This window comes from Cololabis saira, chromosome 4 (genome assembly GCF_033807715.1).
Source record: "Cololabis saira isolate AMF1-May2022 chromosome 4, fColSai1.1, whole genome shotgun sequence".
Taxonomy (NCBI): domain Eukaryota; kingdom Metazoa; phylum Chordata; class Actinopteri; order Beloniformes; family Belonidae; genus Cololabis; species Cololabis saira.
The window spans coordinates 10535690-10554238 of record NC_084590.1 but is presented as its reverse complement, the minus strand read 5'-3'; the positions used below and the strand labels follow the sequence as shown (position 1 = coordinate 10554238).

Here is an 18549-nt window from a genome sequence, read left to right as displayed (position 1 = left end):
TCACAATGTCCCGCCTGATTGACGCGGCACTGATTTGACTCGTTTCAGAATTACAAACAAATAAATATAATTTTGGGTTTTGGTTCGCAATATATTTGGTGTTGAATTGAGGGTTTTTTTCTCAAGGTGTTAGCAACGGTAGACCAACTTCCAGCTATACTGCCCCATATTGTGGAGTATGAGTTGAATCTTTGCCTTTATATAACACTCTCTTTGCTTAAAATGCCTGTAAACCCTAAATGGTAATTCGTCGTTTCACTGAATTCATGCAAAGACACCATGTTATTTTATAGTTTAGCCTAAAAAAAGGGACAAAAACACTGCAGATGTCTCTGTTAGTCTGATGAGGGGATCCAAGCACTCAGATGTGTATTTGCTGTTGTTTGTTCGTGAGTAATAGATGTGAAGTCATTCAAAAAGAAGAACTGGGACTGGATTAATAATGCAGACACTCAATGACTAGTATGCATTTCCCAAGCTTTATCTGTTATCTGTGGTAAACCAGAGCTGCTCCTCAGTATGAGGGTACCTTGAGGAAAATCTTGGTTTTTCCCATCTGCCAGTCATCGTCTCTGCCGAGCACAGCCACGGCGATCCTCTGACAGGTTCCTCTCAGGTCCTCCTGGTGACAAAGAGACGGGCGTTCACGGCTTTTTTCGCTGCTGCCAAACAAACTTTTCCTCCTAGCCTGAATTTTGGTTTGTCGTGTCTACAAACTATTCAAAATCCATCGGTTTCACGGGCTGATGTGTCTGTCCATAACTGTGAACACACGCAGAAAAGCACTGCAGATGTTTCAGGAGATTTCAAACAGTTAAGTTTTCAATAATATATATCAAAGGTCTGGAAAAACATCAAAGAATAATAATCTGAACAGAAATGTAGTAACTGAGGTTCATTTGTGACTATTACTGTCCAAAAAGAGATGGCACATGCAGAGGGAAGTGGAGGAAACAATAACACGCAGGAGAGTCCAAGAAAAACAGTTCCTGTGTTGGAAAAAGACATGCTGACAAAACACAGACAAAATGATAGGAGTACCACGATAAAGTGAAATCATTTGTTTGAGATAAAGGAAATTAAGAAATATTCAAACAATGAATAAATGTGGAATGACAGACGAATCAAAAACATGTGTAAAGAAGCATGTTAAAGGAGGATATTATTCAGTACTCCAGTCGTAAAAAACAATCAGGGGGGATGGTGGATTTGATCATATGGGGACAGATAATTTGTGCTGATTACAAATAATATAATATATTACAAATAATAGCAGTGACCAAAACACCTGCAGAAATACTGCAGGAATGACATAGCAGCAGTTAAATGCAGCCTTCTGTAAGCTTTAAATATCCACTGGACTTACATCAAATACATCAAAACACAACAATAAAAAACACTTTTCTGAACTTATCAATATGACAATATGTCCTTCACAGGATAAGTAAAATGGATCACTGCAAAAACAAGAATATTTGTCTTATTTGTAGTTAAAATGTCTAATTTTAGTAAAAAAAAATCTCATTACACTTAAAACAAGACTCATCACTGGAAAAAAACAACAATTTTCACCTGTTTCAAGTAGATTTTTACTTATTTCAAGTGAAAATTTACTTGAAACAGGTGAAAATTGTCAAATAAGTTATTTTTCTGGTGTTATTTTTGATGACTCTAAATGTTGAAATAGCAGTAAAACCACATTCATTGATGAAATGACATAAGGGATGGAAAGGGGGGGGTGGCAGTTTTACAGGGGGGATGATTTTGAACGTTTTTATTTCAGGGGGGGATGCCATCCTCCCTCATCCCCCCTCAACTTGAGTACTGGATATATTGACTATTAAATACCAAAACAAAGAAAAAGCCATCAGGCCCCACACGTGAAGCTCCTCCTGCGTGCTCACGCTACCTGTTTGTACGCCGGTTTAACTCCGGGCATCAGCACCCGGTAGCGGTCCACAAACTCCACGAAGGTGTAGCGGATGGGATATCCAGCTCGGCGGATACGGATGGTCTCCATCATCCCAGAGTACCTGAGCTGACGCACACACAGCTCCCTGTCGAACAGCTGCACCAAAACACAGGCCTCCGCTTACTTCTGATAGGGATGACTTTTGCAGCATGTTTTGTTATTTACAGACTGTCTGATCACATCCTCTAAAAGACATGCTGAAACAAGTTTTAAGAAGGATGAGCATTAAGTGAATTTATGATTTATATATAATAATTAATATATCATTTATTTATGACAAAGTGGAAGGTCATTTAAAAACCATAGAGGTGGTAAAATCAAACAAGTAGCATTTTTATATTCCTATTAGTATCTATTTAAAACTGACATTTGTCCTAAATTATCTGCTCAAAATGATAACTCTGAAAGTTTCACGCAGGAAAAACATTTTTAAAATAATAATTTTCTTCATGGCTGAAGTTAATATGAAAATCATGGAGCATGGTTACCTTTATATGGATCAGTTCTGCTCTGCAAATGTATTAAAGTGAGTTTATAACATTCATAAATACTTATGACCACTGAGATCATAGTTCACTTAATTTCCTCAGTTAAAAATCAGTTTTAAAAATGTAAATCCATTTTATTTTTCACCCCCTCACTTGTCTTTCAGCCATTGAGATTAGTATTTATTGTTGTTTGTATTGACATTTCATCCTGTTTCAAGACTATAAATTAAAAACATATACATTTTTAGTTTTTTTTACTTTTACTTCTCAGAAATAGTGTTTTAAAACATGATGTCTTCTCATTTTTTCACCCTAACAGTTTCATTTCACGGCAGTCAGTAACTATGCTGATAAAGGTTTGATCCTCCATGACAGCGGCCGTCAGCCAACTTCTAAGAAGATGGATTAGTAGTTCAGTTTTTACCACCAGAGTGCAGATACTCACCATGGGTTTCTTGTACTCATTTGGTTTGATGCAGCGAACAAAAAAAGGCTGACAGACGCTCAGAGTTCTCATCAGCAGCTCCAGAGATTTCTTAAACTGACTGCTGAGAGTGGGAGAGCGTTTCCTGGTCTCTGCCCCCTAAAAACACACACACACACACACACACACACACACACACACACACACACACACACACACACACACACACACACACACACACACACACACACACACACACACACACACACACACACACAAAATGAGGCAGCAAATAAAGTGTCAGGGCCAGAAACAATGAAAAGCTCTTCCTGAGCTGTGACACCAGCCTTCTTCCTCTTTCTCTGTCCCCTTATACAAAAACTTTCTTTTTCTGGCCCATACAGCAAAAAGTGTAAAAAGAGAAGAAACCTTGTTAAGTGATTGGGCTGCAATCAATTATTTCATTGATTGATCAATTAGGCAAGCAACAGAAAAAAAAACAACTGCTAGTTTTACTTCTAACTGTGTTTTTTTTGCCAATATATCTCACATAATGTATGATTTATATCTTATTTAAGTTGTTGACTTAAATGACCAGATTCTTAATCTCAGGGAGGATAAACTAAAAACGTCATGATAGTAGCCCTAGTTTAGCATATAAACTAAAAATAATACCTTAAAAAGTTGCCTGATTCTAACAATGCCTTCCGTTTAAGTTGTATATTGTAATTTAATGTCCAACAACTATTGTCCCTGAATATCCCAAATCTGTTTTAACTTTACACTGTAGTATACAGCTAAAGATTATTACCTGATACCCGTTTCTGTTTAGTTTTTACATGGGTGGCAAATGTTGATCTGCTGGCCTCTAGTGGTCAGAGTCGGGAACTGCAAGACTGCGCACATTCTTCAATTTCGCCTTTTTCTTTATATAAAAATTAAGAAAGATTGGTCTTGCCAATTATTGTTAAAATCAATAATGAAAACCAAAAACATGTTAAAATCTGTATCTGAAAAAGTTTCTTTTAATTTTTTTTCGCCTAGACTTACATTGTCTCTTGAGCGCTTGCTGCAATCTTGTGGTCATATGAGAAACTGCACCTAATCGGTAAAACTGCTATGATTGTCACGACCATAAACAACGTGCGGCAACAAAATCCAATTTTTAAGAATAAAATTAATAAAAACATTAAATAAAATATCACACATTTTTAGTTAAATGCCGGAATCATCGACTGATTATCAAAATCAGCCAGTGAAAAGGGCAACATGCTTTCACAAGGTTCTTGGAAAAATATGAAAACCTTTAGTGATTCTGGAAATGTGGCACACATTAAAAATAAAGAAATGAGAGATTAATATAATGGTTAATTAAGCATGACAATAATAATGCCTATGATATTTCCTAGATGATGATTTAGAGAACAAACTACTACTACTACTACTACTACTACTATACTACTATAATAATAATGATAATGACAATAAATGCCTGGCTTAGATGGTTAAAATTAATTAAGCATAATTATGTGCAAAAATGTTAATGTAAGCCTTCCTTTTGGAGGAAGAATCTTTAAAAAAAAACTATGTAACTATCAGAACAATTAAACTTTTATTTAATAAATTATGCACATTCTCAAACCATTATAAAAAATAAGATGATGCAACATCTGTTAAAAAGAGGTTTTATATGCGTGAGAGATTATTCACGCCAACATTACCGATTAAAGACAGGAGTTAATATGAAGAATGATTAGAAATTAAATTTGCTGCACACAGTTTGGGTTTGTTAGACATGATGAAGATGAAGGAGACGAAGATGTAAACTGAATGAGATTCTTTAACTTTTTTGAGATGGGGATTTTCTTTTTTTGACATTTTTTTTATTGTTACCTTAGGAAGAGTTGTGGCACCAGGAGCGTAACCACACAGAAACTGGCAAGAAGCAGCACACAGACACGTCCGCACACCACAAACCCCGAACACACGCACAGAGGAAAAACAGAGAAGACAGTTAGGTAACTGACGGACATGCAAGCAAAAAACACAAACATGCAGAGGTGGAAAGCAGCTGGAGTTCAACAACAGGAAACTTGGATGCTCCTGTTGATGTCGGTTCTCTCTGAAATGTTTCTGTCAAATCACCACTCTTTTATTGAAGTCTAAAATATGTTGCCCAATATTTTATTGAAGCCCCTTAACTGTGATCAGATACAACACAAAGAATTGAAGATATATTCTCTTCTGTTCCATTTTTATAAGTTAATTTTATTATAATTTTGGCCTTTAGGCTAAAATAACCTGAACGTATCAAAAATAAACTAGATAATGAGTTACAAGATTATGCCAGATTTTCCCCAAAAAGATACCACAATGACCCCATGTGATTTCCTTTTGGACCCTATGGTCATCCTTGATTTTATAAGGTTTTATAAAGGTCAAGTCTGCCCAGATCACTTTGTGAAGACATCAGGGGGGAACCTAAAAGCACACGTACAGTAAGATGCACAACACAGAGGCACTCAGGAAACTCGGGAAGCTGGAAAAGTTTTAGTCTCATGCTCCAGATGAGCGATTCATATTCATGGGAGTTGAGTTCTCCCTCCCACATCCCTGGATGACACAGAGCTACTATTGGTTAACAAAGGTGCGTCTGCGATACCGTGTCTGTGTACGTTACCATAGCAACATCAGCCTGGAAGATTTGTTTGATAAACTTGTTTTTGGAAGAATGAACGAGCTGGATGATGTCGCCATACAAAGTGTCCCTGTTTTTCTCCAGGAAACCTGTGTGATGCAAACACACAGACACATGCAGATGTACAAACGTCCAGCAATTTTCAACCATCACTGAAAATTCAAGAACTCACTCTGACAGTCCCACTTCTGACCACAGGGAGGAATAAAGATCCACAATGTTGAAAGGAGCCAACAACAGCATGTTTTGTAATACCCAAGATTGTTGTGTCAAACATCAGATATCTTTCTTCTAATGTGCTGCCCCCATCTGGTCAGAAGTGGTATTGCAGCACGGAGTGGCTATAACTTCTTTGTCTGCAACATCTCTGTTTGTGACATTATGCTTTGGCTGCATGTGAAGCACCTCTGACCTCTTGTTTCATAATAAACCACTCCGGCAAAGTGATGGATGCCAAACTGAGTCTCGTAGTTGTTCTTTGGTGGGATGTAATACGTGTTGAGTTTGTGCTGAAAGTTGAGCTTGTTCAGCATAGTGGTGTCGGTGCCCTGCAAAAAAAAAAAAAAAAAACACAGGAATACGTTAGAAACTTTTGTGCTGATCAGCCTTGTGTTTTAAACAAAATTGCTCAGTGTTGGAGCAGATTTAACTGTCTTATGAGTGTTGACCTGAATGTCTCGTCTCTACCTGTGTCTGGTTGTTGTGTCGCACAATTGGTAGACACTAACTTTTCAGTGGCTCCTTTATAGATTTTTCTCTAAAACAATTCCGGTCTGGTGCTACTGTAACATCCCTACGAGACTGGAAAGATTAAAAAATGAGCTGAATCGCACCGTGTAAACAGGTTAACTACATTCATGAAGGCCATTCTCAACCCACAGCTCGTCTCAAAGGGCTTAGAGATACCCAGGTGTTAGGAGGTGGAGAAGAGAGGTGTCTGCTCCATTGTTCACCAGGTGATGGTAGCTGATGATCCTGTGAGAGGAGAAACCAGTGGATCTGTATGGAGCATGTGTACCTTGGGAAACTTGCTCTCCTCGTCAATGAGCGAGATGATGTTCATGGGTTTGATGGCGATCATGTCCAGAGCATCCTGGTTGTCGGTGAACTCGATATGCTGCCAGTTGATATGTTCCAGGTTGTACTCCTCCTGCTCCAGCTTGAAGACGTGACGGACGAAGAACTGCTGCAGGTTCTCGTTGGCAAAGTTGATGCACAGCTGCTCAAAGCTGCACAGAGACAACAAGAGACATTTGAAGACGGTACAAAAAGAAATCTGCTCTCAACTCATAAATAGAAGGAATGAAGAAGAGGCGCAACAAGGAAATACCCGCTTAAAGCCATTTCTGACCAGATACGGTCTAATAGATCTGCTACATTAATATAAGAACATCTTACAATGCTGTGCTAATGAGTGGGGACAGTCCGGCATATGTTCTAATACCACTTTTTCCCACAAGGGGGTGTACTATTGTTGCGTCTTAGACCAGGGGATTGGGACATTAACTTTTACTTTCTTGTGACATGTTGTGAATCACAGAAGTGAATCGTCTGTTTTTACCTGTTGACAGCAAAATTCTCAAAGCCGAAGATGTCCAACAGTCCGATGGAGCGTCTGATAGCTTTGGGCTGTGATGATGGAGGCTTGTAGATGGCCGCATTGATCTTCTCCACGATCCACACAAACAATCGTCCATATATACCCTACACAAACACACACAGGTTTAGCCACCTCTCGGCTGTTTAAAGGTGCATCTGTTGTGTTTTTCTGCTATGATGTACCTTGACGAAAGCATCTCGAACATCTAGAGCTTGTTCCATGCTGAGAGGGGTTGACACGGTCTCTCCTCTGGTGATCAGCGTTCGGCTGGTCAGACAGTTCATCAAGGCCTTGACATCCACCTTAAAGAATTGAAAGGTGCTTCATTAATCCCAGAGAAGAATTAAATAAACAAGACACGAGTTTCTTCTGCGAGGTATGGTATTAATGATGTAAACTGTCAAGACCATCCATGGATCAGTTTTTCCGTAGGAGAAACTCCTTTTGGAAATAAAGCAACACCAAACCATGTTGATGAAAAGAGAAACAAAGGTTGAGAGAGGGAGCCAAGCAAAGAACAGAGAGATTGTTTTGCTGCTTTTACGGTTGAATCTGCTATCAGTGTTTGGGAGTGTGCATCTGTGTGCGTGTCACCTCCAGCAGCGTAGCAGCAGTTGCGAGGTGAGCGCTGCGGACGACCTCGCAGGCATCCAGGTTGTCGTAGGTGCGAGCTGTAAAGTCAAAAGTCAACAGATGATGGAGCAAATTCACCATTAAACTGTTTTCTCTGTTATGTGGACTACAGTAGATGGAGACAAGGAACTATGTTCAGAGGAGTTTTAATAAGGTCCTCAGAGGAAATTGCATCCTTTTGAAAAAGCGTTTGAGGTCAAATCCCAATTCCTCCCCCCTGATCCTACGCCTCCATTTTGCATGAAGGTCTAGACCAGGGGTCGGCAACCCAAAATGATGAAAGAGCCATATTGGACCAAAAAGACAAAAAACAAATATGTCTGGAGCCGCAAAAAGTGAAAAGTCTTGTATAAGCCTTAATGAAGGCAACACATGCTGCATTTTCTCATTATGCACTTCGAGAAAAAAGTCGAAATGTCGAGAAAAAAGTCAAAATTTCGAGAAAAAGTCGAAATGTCCAGAAAAAAGTCAAAATGTTGACAAAAAGTCGAAATGTTGAGAAAAAAGTCAAAATGTCGAGAAAAAAGTCGAAATGTTGAGAAAAAGTCGAAATGTTGAGAAAAAAGTCGAAATGTCCAGAAGAAAGTCGAAATGTCAAGATTAAAAAGGAAAGCAAAAAGGAAGAAAAAAAGAAGAAAAAAAGGAAAAAAAGAAGATAAAAAAAGAAAAAAGAAAAAAAAAGAAAAAAAAAACAGAAAAAAAAGGAAAAAAGAAAAAGTGAAGAAAAAAAGAAAGAAAAAAAGAAGAAAAAAAGGAGAAAAAAAGGTGAAACATTTTTAAAAAAGCTCTCTAGCTCCACTAGGGCGGCGCTAGAGAGCCACATGCGGCACTAGAGGCGCGGGTTGCCGACTCCCGGTCTAGTCAAAGGGTAGGCAACCCTGGTCCTAGAAAACATGCAGGACTGCGGCTCTCTCGGACCCGGGTTGTCTACCCCGGCCTAGGCCATATGGATCAAGGCTTAGCGGTCCTCAATTCATCCTAAGTTCATCCCACTGCACATTTGAAGGGTCAGATGATCAAAACTCTCTGACTGTGAGAGTAAAGCAGAAGGTTGGGACTAACTGGAGGAGCAACGGACTGAGGAACATTGAACGTCACCAGGAATAAAATGTCATAAACTGTGTTCATTCAACCGCTGAGAATACTTTTACCTTCATACTTCAGGTTACCCATGTGCAATATTGCAGCCAGCAGTTTAGAAATCTCCCAGTACTCCTTGTCTGTGAACATCAGCACCTGAGAAGAAGCAGAGAAGAAAGGGAAATGCGGGTCAGCACCCATCACACTTTAAGAGGACTGTTCAAGCATTTGCACAATTTAAAATAGTAAATGGTAGAGTCACACACACTCATCGGTACCTTCATTGCAGAGCGAATGTTGGAGTACTCTTTCAAATCATCTCTGCCGTCACAAACAACACATTTACCCTGCAGACGGACGGGGAGAGAGATCAAAAACAGAGTCACTGTCCCACAAGAAGGAAAACCGTATGTGTCCTTTCTGTTTTATATATGTTGCAGTGTGTTTTTATTTATGTATCTCTTATTTCATATTACAGCTGGAGGAATCACATTATTGATTACATCTTGGTATATGTCAGAGGTGATATTATATTAAATAATTACTCTTGAGCAAAGTAACTGTTTTTACATCCAGATGGTGAAACATTTCTTGAACTGAGGTTTTTACTTGACCCACTGCATTGATTTTCACCTTTTTTTTAAATTTACTGCTTGGATTATTTTGCACTGACTGATTATAAGATGTTGAGAAACACGTCACAGTGCAGTTTAGACAGAAATCAGACTCACCATAGTTAGGTAGGTGTAGTCGGTGGCTTTGCTCAGGCAGAGCTTCTTTTTCTCATCTGCAGTCATGCCCTTCAGCATGCAGTAAAATACATGATAGTTTCTCTCATCGAAAGCCTGTGAGGAACGGAGGCGAGAGATGAAACACAAATGTTACGTCCTTACATAATGGGAATATTAAGATATGTGTATACCTGGATGCAGGGGTGCAGATCCGATGTCAGGATTAGGGGGGGCACCAACGTCATTTTAATTTTACATTTTTTGCCAATATGCAACTCATACCATGCCATAAATTGGTAAAAGCTGACCAAAAAATAATGCACAGGGAATCATTTATTGTGCTTACCTTTCTTGTTTATTTGTCCTAAACAGCCAACAGTGTGTGTCACTGCTTACTTAACTGTTATATTCGTAAATCATAATTTTAAGGGTTTTGGGCATGTAGTGTCTACTCATCTCAAATTCTTCTCACCATCTTCCTTTTATCCTATGGGACTACTTTATGGACGATCAATTGATATATGGATGAAATATGGAGCCCTAAACAAGTTGTTTAAACTAACTGATCATGTTTTAACACAGTTATGGTGGTAAACAGTTCTAAAACAAAAAGGACCCATTGCTTTCATTCTGTACACCTCAAAACGCACCCTGGATGTATTATTTTTTTAGAAATATATTTTTATAAATATTCTACATATTCAACCTTTAAGTCTGAAAATACATTTGTTAAATTTTGAATAATTTAGGGTATTTTTATTGGGGGGGACAATTCATGTTTTTCAGAAATTGGGGGGGACATGTCCCCCCCGTTCCCCCCGGGATCTGCACCCATGCCTGGATGTTACTTTACATGTTGGATCAACACAAACTATAAGAAGCTTCATTATGTGGAAAACAAAGACATAAAACACCATAACGTGGCATAGAAATAATCTATAAAAGAACAATTACGTCCAGTAACCCTGCTGACAGAGTTGCTATGAGGAAGTATTAACATGCTTCCTTTAGATTCAAGTACGGCCGTTTCCGTCTCTGAAAGTATCTGAAGGTATGAGATGAAATTGCAGTAACATTAAATTGACTGTTGTCATTTCAGCCCTCAGCATTCATCACTGAGGAAATCCTGAGAAGTGGGACCTTTGTTTCTGTGATCAGGCGGTGCAGCGAGTTTGCGGCATACCTGTCGACAGACTCTGGATTTCTCCAGCAGGTATTGTTCTATCTTGGCTCCCTCTATAGCTCCTCTTTTGTTGAAATGAATGTCGATGTATTTCCCAAAACGAGAAGAGTTGTCGTTGCGGATAGTTTTAGCGTTTCCAAAAGCTGAAGGAGAGACAGTAAAACACCAGATTAAACCTGTCACATGGATGCATGAAGTTATCCTCCTCCTCAGCAACAACAGAGAAAGACAAACCTTCAAAATGTCATCAGTTTACTAGTCAAACATCTTTTGGAGATCCATGTCCTCCACCGAGGACGAAAATGAATCTCCAGGTCTCATAAGGAAATTAAGCTTTCTCCTGTAATTTTGCACAATTAGTCAATTATTTTGATGAAGTTCCTCAGATCAGTTCATTTTCAAGGAAACAAGAAGAAACTTTTTTCAATATGTGTATAATTGTTTTATCAGTTGTGTAACATTCATGATTCCTTGAATTTCATGTTAATCTTATTGAAATCTCCCTTCTTACCAGATACAAATGTGAATGTAAGATACCTGTACATTTGAGGAGAACTACTTGTCTTTTTTAACCATGAACGGTTTGCCGATGTGAGATTCATGAACCTAAACTGTTAGGTGGTTTTGGTTTCAGCCAAAAGATCAACCAAAAAGATAGACAGCAGAGCAACATTTGCCGGAATACACAAACAGGAAATAGCTACCAGAATAAAGCCGGAAGTAAAGTTAAAAACAAACAGCACAGAGGATGTAAACATAAAACACAACTAATGAAGATAAACAAGCACAAAAAAACAAGGAAAATCCCAATAAACAATTATATCTGGTTAATATGGTATTTATGCTCTGTTTTTATAGTATATTTTGTCTGTATTTATTAAATAATAAAAATCCTCCGAACAGAGTAGTAGACATTATGAAAATACGGTTAATTTACTGTAAATTTATAAACTTGGTCTGAAATCATTTGGACATTGATATGATGTTTATTATTTGAACCGTTTAAATATTCAGGTTGTAAATCAACTAAATCAGCTAAACTTTAGCTTCTGAACTATGGGAGGTTTGAGGAATCCCATGTTTGCGTCACAGACGGCTGTGGGCTGAAACATCTGGTCAAGAGAGCTTTCAGGTATTAGAGGTGGTTCAAATCCACACTTCATGTCCAAACAGGCTGTTTTCCAAAAAAACTAAAGTGAATATCCAATTCTGTAATAAAGAGAATTTCTCATCTGATCAAATACAAACGCTTTACCAGCCACCAAGTATAAACATATATGATAAGAGTGAATAATTAATGAGGGGGTTGAACTCCGGTCCTTGAGGTCCGCTGTCCTGCATGTTTTACATGCTTCCCTGATGCACATTAAAGTGCCATTAACAGACTCGTGCAGATGTAGATGACAAGCTGATGATGGTACATATGTTTGAATCCGGTTTGTGGATGGGTGGGAAATGAAAAACATGCAGGACTGTAGTTTACTGATGTGAACTAAATAAACACCCACCCAAAATCAATCAAATAACTGACATACGAAGAGAGAAGGCTTCCATCTGAATGTTCAGACGGTGTTTGCGCTCCTACCCTCTAGTATGGGGTTGGCCTCCAGGACCTGCTGCTCTATCCAGGAGTGTTGACCGCTGATGGCTGCCAGGAACTGCAGGATCAGTTTGGTGCTCTCTGTTTTTCCTGCGCCAGACTCTCCGCTGTTTCCGATTGTCACGAAAAGACAATCGCAGTGATGAAAGAGCAAAAATAGTGTGAGGGTTTAGAATAATTTAACAGCTTTTACGTTCCCGTTTAACACAATGTTAAACCTCTGAAAAGGCAGCAAAGCTCAGCCTCAGTCCCTGCACTGTTTTTGATATAACTTTCGATTTTTGCTTCTATTCTTAAATCCTTTGCTCATGATCAGCCCATGTGTTTTTCTAGTGTTCACCCATAAGTAGCGTTTGGGAAACTGCATGTCTGATTGACTGACTTTCTCCTCTGCGTTGCTAAAACTGAGATCCTCACTGCGTGTTGGAAATCTGGACCTGACCCACTTTACCTGAGCTCTTTCCTACCTGATAATGCAGCACTGGTCACGGTTATTCCTCTGCATGTTGAAGTAACAGTTGTCAGCAATCGCAAAGATGTGGGGTGGCATTTCACCAATCTTCTTGTTGGTGTAGAGTCGTATCTGGTCGGCAGCGTAGATGGGCAGCAGCTGGTAAGGATTGACGGCCACCAGGATGGAGCCTGTATATGTCTGCGTGCAGAAGAAAATATATGATTACATTTAAGGACATTTATTACATTTGTTTTATTATGGTGCGGATCGTTTCAGATGGCGTTTAGAAGCAGTTGAAGCAGTTTCATGCCAGCGATGCAGCTAGACTGGACAGTAGAGGTGGTCGAGGCCAGGCAGGGACAAGGGGAAGAGCTTTTTGAATATACAGTGACCATTTTTCTATTTTCTATGCAAAATATTCCCAGAATAAGTTTCACTAGGAGTCATCGTCGTTATTGTGACTCTGTATAGCCAGCTTCAATTGTCCCACCACAAGAAACAGGACCCAAGAGATCCACAGATGACATCCCACCACCAAACACTACAGGACACACTGAGAGGTCCTGTGTTGATGCTCCAACGACAACAATATCAAATCATGCAAAGTATATTGAAATTAATATTTTAGTGGGTTATAATGATGCTCAATGGCCACTGAGCTATCCAGGGCTCCTCAAGACCTTTTTAACCCTTGTACTGTCTTTGGGTCAAGATGACCTAATTCTCCTTCCTTCTTCCCTCTTTTCTCCCTTCCTCTTTCCTTCCTTCCTTCCTTCCTTCTCTCCTTCCTTCCTTCCTTCCTTCCTTTCTTCCTTCTTTTTTCCCTTCCTTCCTTCTTTCTTTCCTTCCTTCTTTTTTCCCTTCCTTCCTTCTTTCCTTCCTCTTTTCTCCCTTCCTTTTTTCTTCCTTCCTTCCTTCCTATATTCCTTCCTTCCTTCCTTCCTTCCTTCCTTCCTTCCTTCCTTCCTTCCTTCCTTCCTTCCTTCCTTCCTTCCTTCCTTCCTTCCTTCCTTCCTTCCTTCCTTCCTTCCTTCCTTCCTTCCTTCCTTCCTTCTTTCCTCCTGCTCTCTCCTTCCTTCTTCCCTTCCTTCCTTCCTTCCTTCCTTCCTTCCTTCCTTCCTTCTTTTTTCCCTTCCTTCCTTCTTTCCTTGTTTTCTCTTGCTCTCTCCTTCCTTCTTCCCTTCCTCTTTTCTCCCTTCCTTACTTCTTTCCTTGTTTTCTCCCTCCCTTCCTTCCTTCCTTCCTTCCTTCCTTCATTCCTTCCTCCCTTCTTTTATCCCATCCTCCCTTCCTTCTTTTTTCCCTCCCTTCCTTCCTTCCTTCTTTCCTCCTGCTCTCTCCTTCCATCTTCCCTTCCTCTTTTCTCCCTTCCTTACTTCTTTCCTTGTTTTCTCCCTTCCTTCCTTCCTTCCTTCCTTCCTTCTTCTCTTCCTCCTTCCTTGACCCGAACACAGCACAAGGGTTAAAGAACGGTACTTCTCTTTATTTAGGTGCCAAACACAACAGCGGTAGCAGTAGATTCCTGCATAACTGTTTAACACGTAGATGGTAATGCTTACAAGCTTAAGTACATGTGCACATCCCAATTGTACTGCATCTGTGCAGTTTTAACATATTCAGTGAACGATAAAATCTTTGTAATAACTCCAGGTCTGTGCCGTTTGTTGCCGGCGAGAACGAGCTGAAACAGGTCTTGTAGCTCAGATGTTGAAGGACGACAATGAGAACATATCAGTGTTTCGCCACAAGAGAACAAAAGCCATGTTGGAAACAAATCAACCTGCATCCCGTGTTGAACTTGGTTACTGGTACGACTGACGGAGACAAGCGAGCTTGTAGCATTAAAGCATTTTGACCTCCATGAACACGACACCTCCAACGACACAACATGTAAGATGAGTAACCCCGAGCAACACTCAGCCTCTTAGTCTCAGGTTGATGAGACTGAGGAGACATCCAACGCATGCAACATACATGTGGTTTACAGTTATACTTGAACAGGATTATTTATAAAGTTGATATGCTGCATGCTTTTATTTTGAAAACTTGTGTTGCATTGAAGCTATTTAAAAAAAATAAAAGTGCATCTTTGTGAATCTATGTTGTTGTACTTGAAGTCCAGAAACTGACTTACCCTCCCACCACAGTTTGTCTTCAGAAGATATGGGAAAGGGGGAAAAGTACAACAAGTAAGGTAAGAGAGAAATAAACATGAAACTGAGATGAGGAGAGGAAAAACAGCCGACAGCAAACCTATGAGGAGCAACAGGAGGAAGCTGATAAAGTCAAGGCCTGGATGAAGGCTGAAAGAGCTCAGTGAAAAGGAACTAAATAATACACAAGACTTTATGTGTCAGTAATGATCAACCAATCTAGCACTTTCTCCTATTTTCATTTTACATTTTCATCCCCCTGTTATATGTGAAAACGTATGTTATGATCATAATGGACATTTCTGTCCAAGACACGCACATATTTTGATTAAGATATATTGACTCTCTATTTTCACCTGGAACTTGGGATTTACTTTACAAGTGTGACAAACACTTTTTAATGAAGAATGATTGGAATACATCTTTGTGTAGAAAAAAAAAGTAATATATAATTAATGTGATTAACACTATCTTAGAGAATAACATAAACACCCATGTAAAGAAATAACTTCTAAGTTGATCTCATAAAAAAGTGAGTAATACTCACATAAATAAGTTTTTCTGTGTATCTGATGAGCAGGTTGCGGAGGATTCCAGCCTCGTTGAGGTCTCCGAGCCGGATCATGTCCTCCACCCCGTGGATGGAGGTGGGGTGCATCGGTTTAATGTTAGTGGCATTCTGGGGGGAGATCCAGTGCTCCTGCAGGGCAGGTATTGGTGAGGTTTTGAGACAAACATAAGCACGCTGGTACTTTGGGACAAATCTGAAGTGATCTTGTTATTTCACCACCAACATGTTGAATTACAGTTTTAATGTCCTGCTTAATGCTCCTCTGAAAGCTTGTGTTAGGATCTGTCAGCGGCAGTCACTTTATTTGAATTAATCTCACTACTGCACAGAAATATGTGTGGATATGTTAACTATGTGAATGTGTTTTATAAAATCTGCAGGAGGTACAGTAATGATAGAAACACACTGCACTGGATAAAAGTAAATAACCAACATCAAAGTTGTGAAACAATGATTTTTACATCCTGGTTTATAATTCGATCATTCACACACTCTCTCACTCACATTATCCACATCAACTAACTTATGGTTAAGTTTTTGTGATAATTATCATATCTACAGTGTTTTTGGCACAATTTTCTCCTGTTATGAGCTAAAACAGAGAATACAAAATTTAAACATGTACAAAAAACAGAATCCATTTAGTACAGAGGAATAAATGTATTCTCAGATACAATCCAGCAAAATCTCACAGCAATGTGTGAAAATCAAACGGTTAATTTCAAATGAACATAAGCGTTTCAGAACTTACGTTTCCCTCATCATCCACCACCTGGATCTGGCCTGAGTCACAGAGCTTCACCACAGCTCCAACGGGAACTTCAAACTCCCGACCAGTCTTCAGATCCAGCCAGACGTAGTCGCCCTGGACACAAAGCAAAACAAAGCAAAACCAGGGTGATGAGCGGACTTTCTTTGTTTGTTTTTTTCCTTCATCAAGGCAAGAATTCAGTAAGAATGTAACGTAAGAATCTGAATTAAATTGGATTGGTACTGAAAAGTTAATCAGTGTCATCATTTGGAAATGTAACTTTTGGGATATTTCTTATATTATACTATATATTATATTTCTTATGTTTGAATATTGTGGCGACATTGTGTCTTCCTCTGGATGGTTTCTAAAAGGCTTCATGGTGGATGACTGTAAAAAGTCAGGTTTAACCAGTTCTCAGTCATGAAAGGCACAGATCATAAGAAAATGTTTTTTTTTCTCCATGTATTGCCCAATACTTTCCATTTCTATTGAAATAATTTGACATTTAATCAAATGGGCTTGCTATTCTGACTGTGAAACAGTCCAACAACAGAACCCTGTAAGCAAGGGAGATCTTGAACTTCTTGAACTCATACTGATGACCTTTGTTAGACTTTCAGCTGCCAAACGATAGAAGACAAATACAATAACTAAAATTTGGCCACTTCAGTCATACCTACCCTAACTTTCATTGCCATGGCTCTAAACATACACACACATAGTTTTGATCCCTCAACTTACAAAACTCTAACTTAACATTTATATTGATTTGACTGAGACTCTTTCCCCAATGTCTACTTCTTTAACCCTTAAACAGGCATCGTGCACCAGGAGATACAAAGTCTTTAACATCCTGTAGGGGGCTTGATTGGAGGTTTTCACCAATGAAGTTATCATTTATCAAAAGTCTTGTCTTCTGTTAGTATGTAGGTCACATGATTTGGTTCAGGTTATATGTCATTGTTTAGTCAGCCTGATCAGAAATCATCATGGCTGCCAGTGGTGCAGGACCTGCTTCCCAGAGGGTAAGTAATTACATATTAATCATAGTTATTTTCAATAAAACAATAATATAAATTCATAAAACTAATTATGACTGTTGTCATAATGTGCTAATGAAGAAAAAATGTTCTAACTGTGTTTGTAGTGTTATTTGGCAACTTTTGAAATGTATGTATCCCACAAGATACGTTGCCAGATTAGGGGTAGAAATGGTAGAAAGTTGGTCAATGTTTATTATTAAAAATTTAGACTAAAACTGCAAGATGTGTTAATATTCACTGCAAAAACAGATATTATCATGTACATGTATGTACATTATGACAGTATAACCATATATTTTCTTCTATATATTTTCCTGCAGGGCATCAAAGTTAGCTCTTTTTATGGCAAAATAAAGGCGGGTACAAAAATGAGAGAGAGGATGAGAGTGATTGAGGAGATTCCTGCAAGCTCTTCAGACTCAGACTCAGTCAGTGGTGAAGATAAGGAAGTCATTTTCAGTCACCAAGAGATAGCGGCAGCAAGTTAGGATAGTTCTACTGAGGAGGAGGAGGAGACGGATCAAAAGACCAAAAAAGCCAAGGGATTCAGGTGACAGCTAGGGAGAAAAGAGAAGAAGAGTTGATGTTCCTCGTCCAAACATTGTGTCAAAATACAATGTCCACATGGGAGGAGTTGAACTTGCTGACATGATGGTGGCCTTGTACCGCACCCCTGCAAAATCACATCGGTGGCACATGTGCCTCTTTTGGCAAACGGCTGATATTGGCATCAACAATGGATGGCTGCTGTATCGCCAAAATGCCAAAAGCCTTGGTATGCAAAAGCACAAAAAGCTCAAGACATTCAGGTTGGAGGTTGCAGATGCACTTATCAACAGTGGAAAGAAGAAGGGAAGGCCCTCCAAGGGAAGGGAGGAGGATGTGCACAGTCCCACCAGGTGCATCCAAAGACCAACAACCCCAAGACCTGTGGCTGATGTCCATTATGATCAAGTGGATCACTTCCCGGTTTTTATTGACAAGGGAAGGTGCAGGTTTTGCTCAGAGGGACAGACAACAATCTACTGTCAGAAATGTGGTGTTCGTCTATGCATCGTCACTGGGAAAAGCCCACGCAACTGCTTCCAAATATTCCACAAATATTCCACAGACCAAAAGATGATGAAAGACGTTCATGCTGGAGGTTGCATTGGTAAAACTGAAT

General features: G+C 39.3%; 1 protein-coding gene across 4 annotated transcripts in view; it reads right to left on the bottom strand.

Moving 5' to 3' along the window:
- Window positions 1-18549, bottom strand: part of myo7aa (myosin VIIAa) — a 72549-nt gene that overhangs the window by 38275 nt on the left and 15725 nt on the right. The window contains exons 2-20 of one of the 4 annotated variants that reach the window (XM_061718814.1): window positions 16339-16452; window positions 15564-15716; window positions 14998-15015; window positions 12877-13061; window positions 12395-12516; window positions 10810-10952; window positions 9627-9740; window positions 9174-9242; window positions 8967-9051; window positions 7777-7853; window positions 7365-7484; window positions 7144-7286; window positions 6601-6811; window positions 5995-6130; window positions 5565-5671; window positions 4778-4819; window positions 2906-3043; window positions 1910-2068; window positions 530-622 (exon numbers count right to left, since the gene is read on the bottom strand). In XM_061718814.1, coding sequence (XP_061574798.1) covers window positions 530-622; window positions 1910-2068; window positions 2906-3043; window positions 4778-4819; window positions 5565-5671; window positions 5995-6130; window positions 6601-6811; window positions 7144-7286; window positions 7365-7484; window positions 7777-7853; window positions 8967-9051; window positions 9174-9242; window positions 9627-9740; window positions 10810-10952; window positions 12395-12516; window positions 12877-13061; window positions 14998-15015; window positions 15564-15716; window positions 16339-16452 — 2229 coding nt within the window. The remainder of the gene's footprint in view (window positions 1-529; window positions 623-1909; window positions 2069-2905; window positions 3044-4777; window positions 4820-5564; window positions 5672-5994; window positions 6131-6600; window positions 6812-7143; window positions 7287-7364; window positions 7485-7776; window positions 7854-8966; window positions 9052-9173; window positions 9243-9626; window positions 9741-10809; window positions 10953-12394; window positions 12517-12876; window positions 13062-14997; window positions 15016-15563; window positions 15717-16338; window positions 16453-18549) is intronic. The other 3 variants (XM_061718817.1, XM_061718815.1, XM_061718818.1) reach the window with 3 other exon arrangements.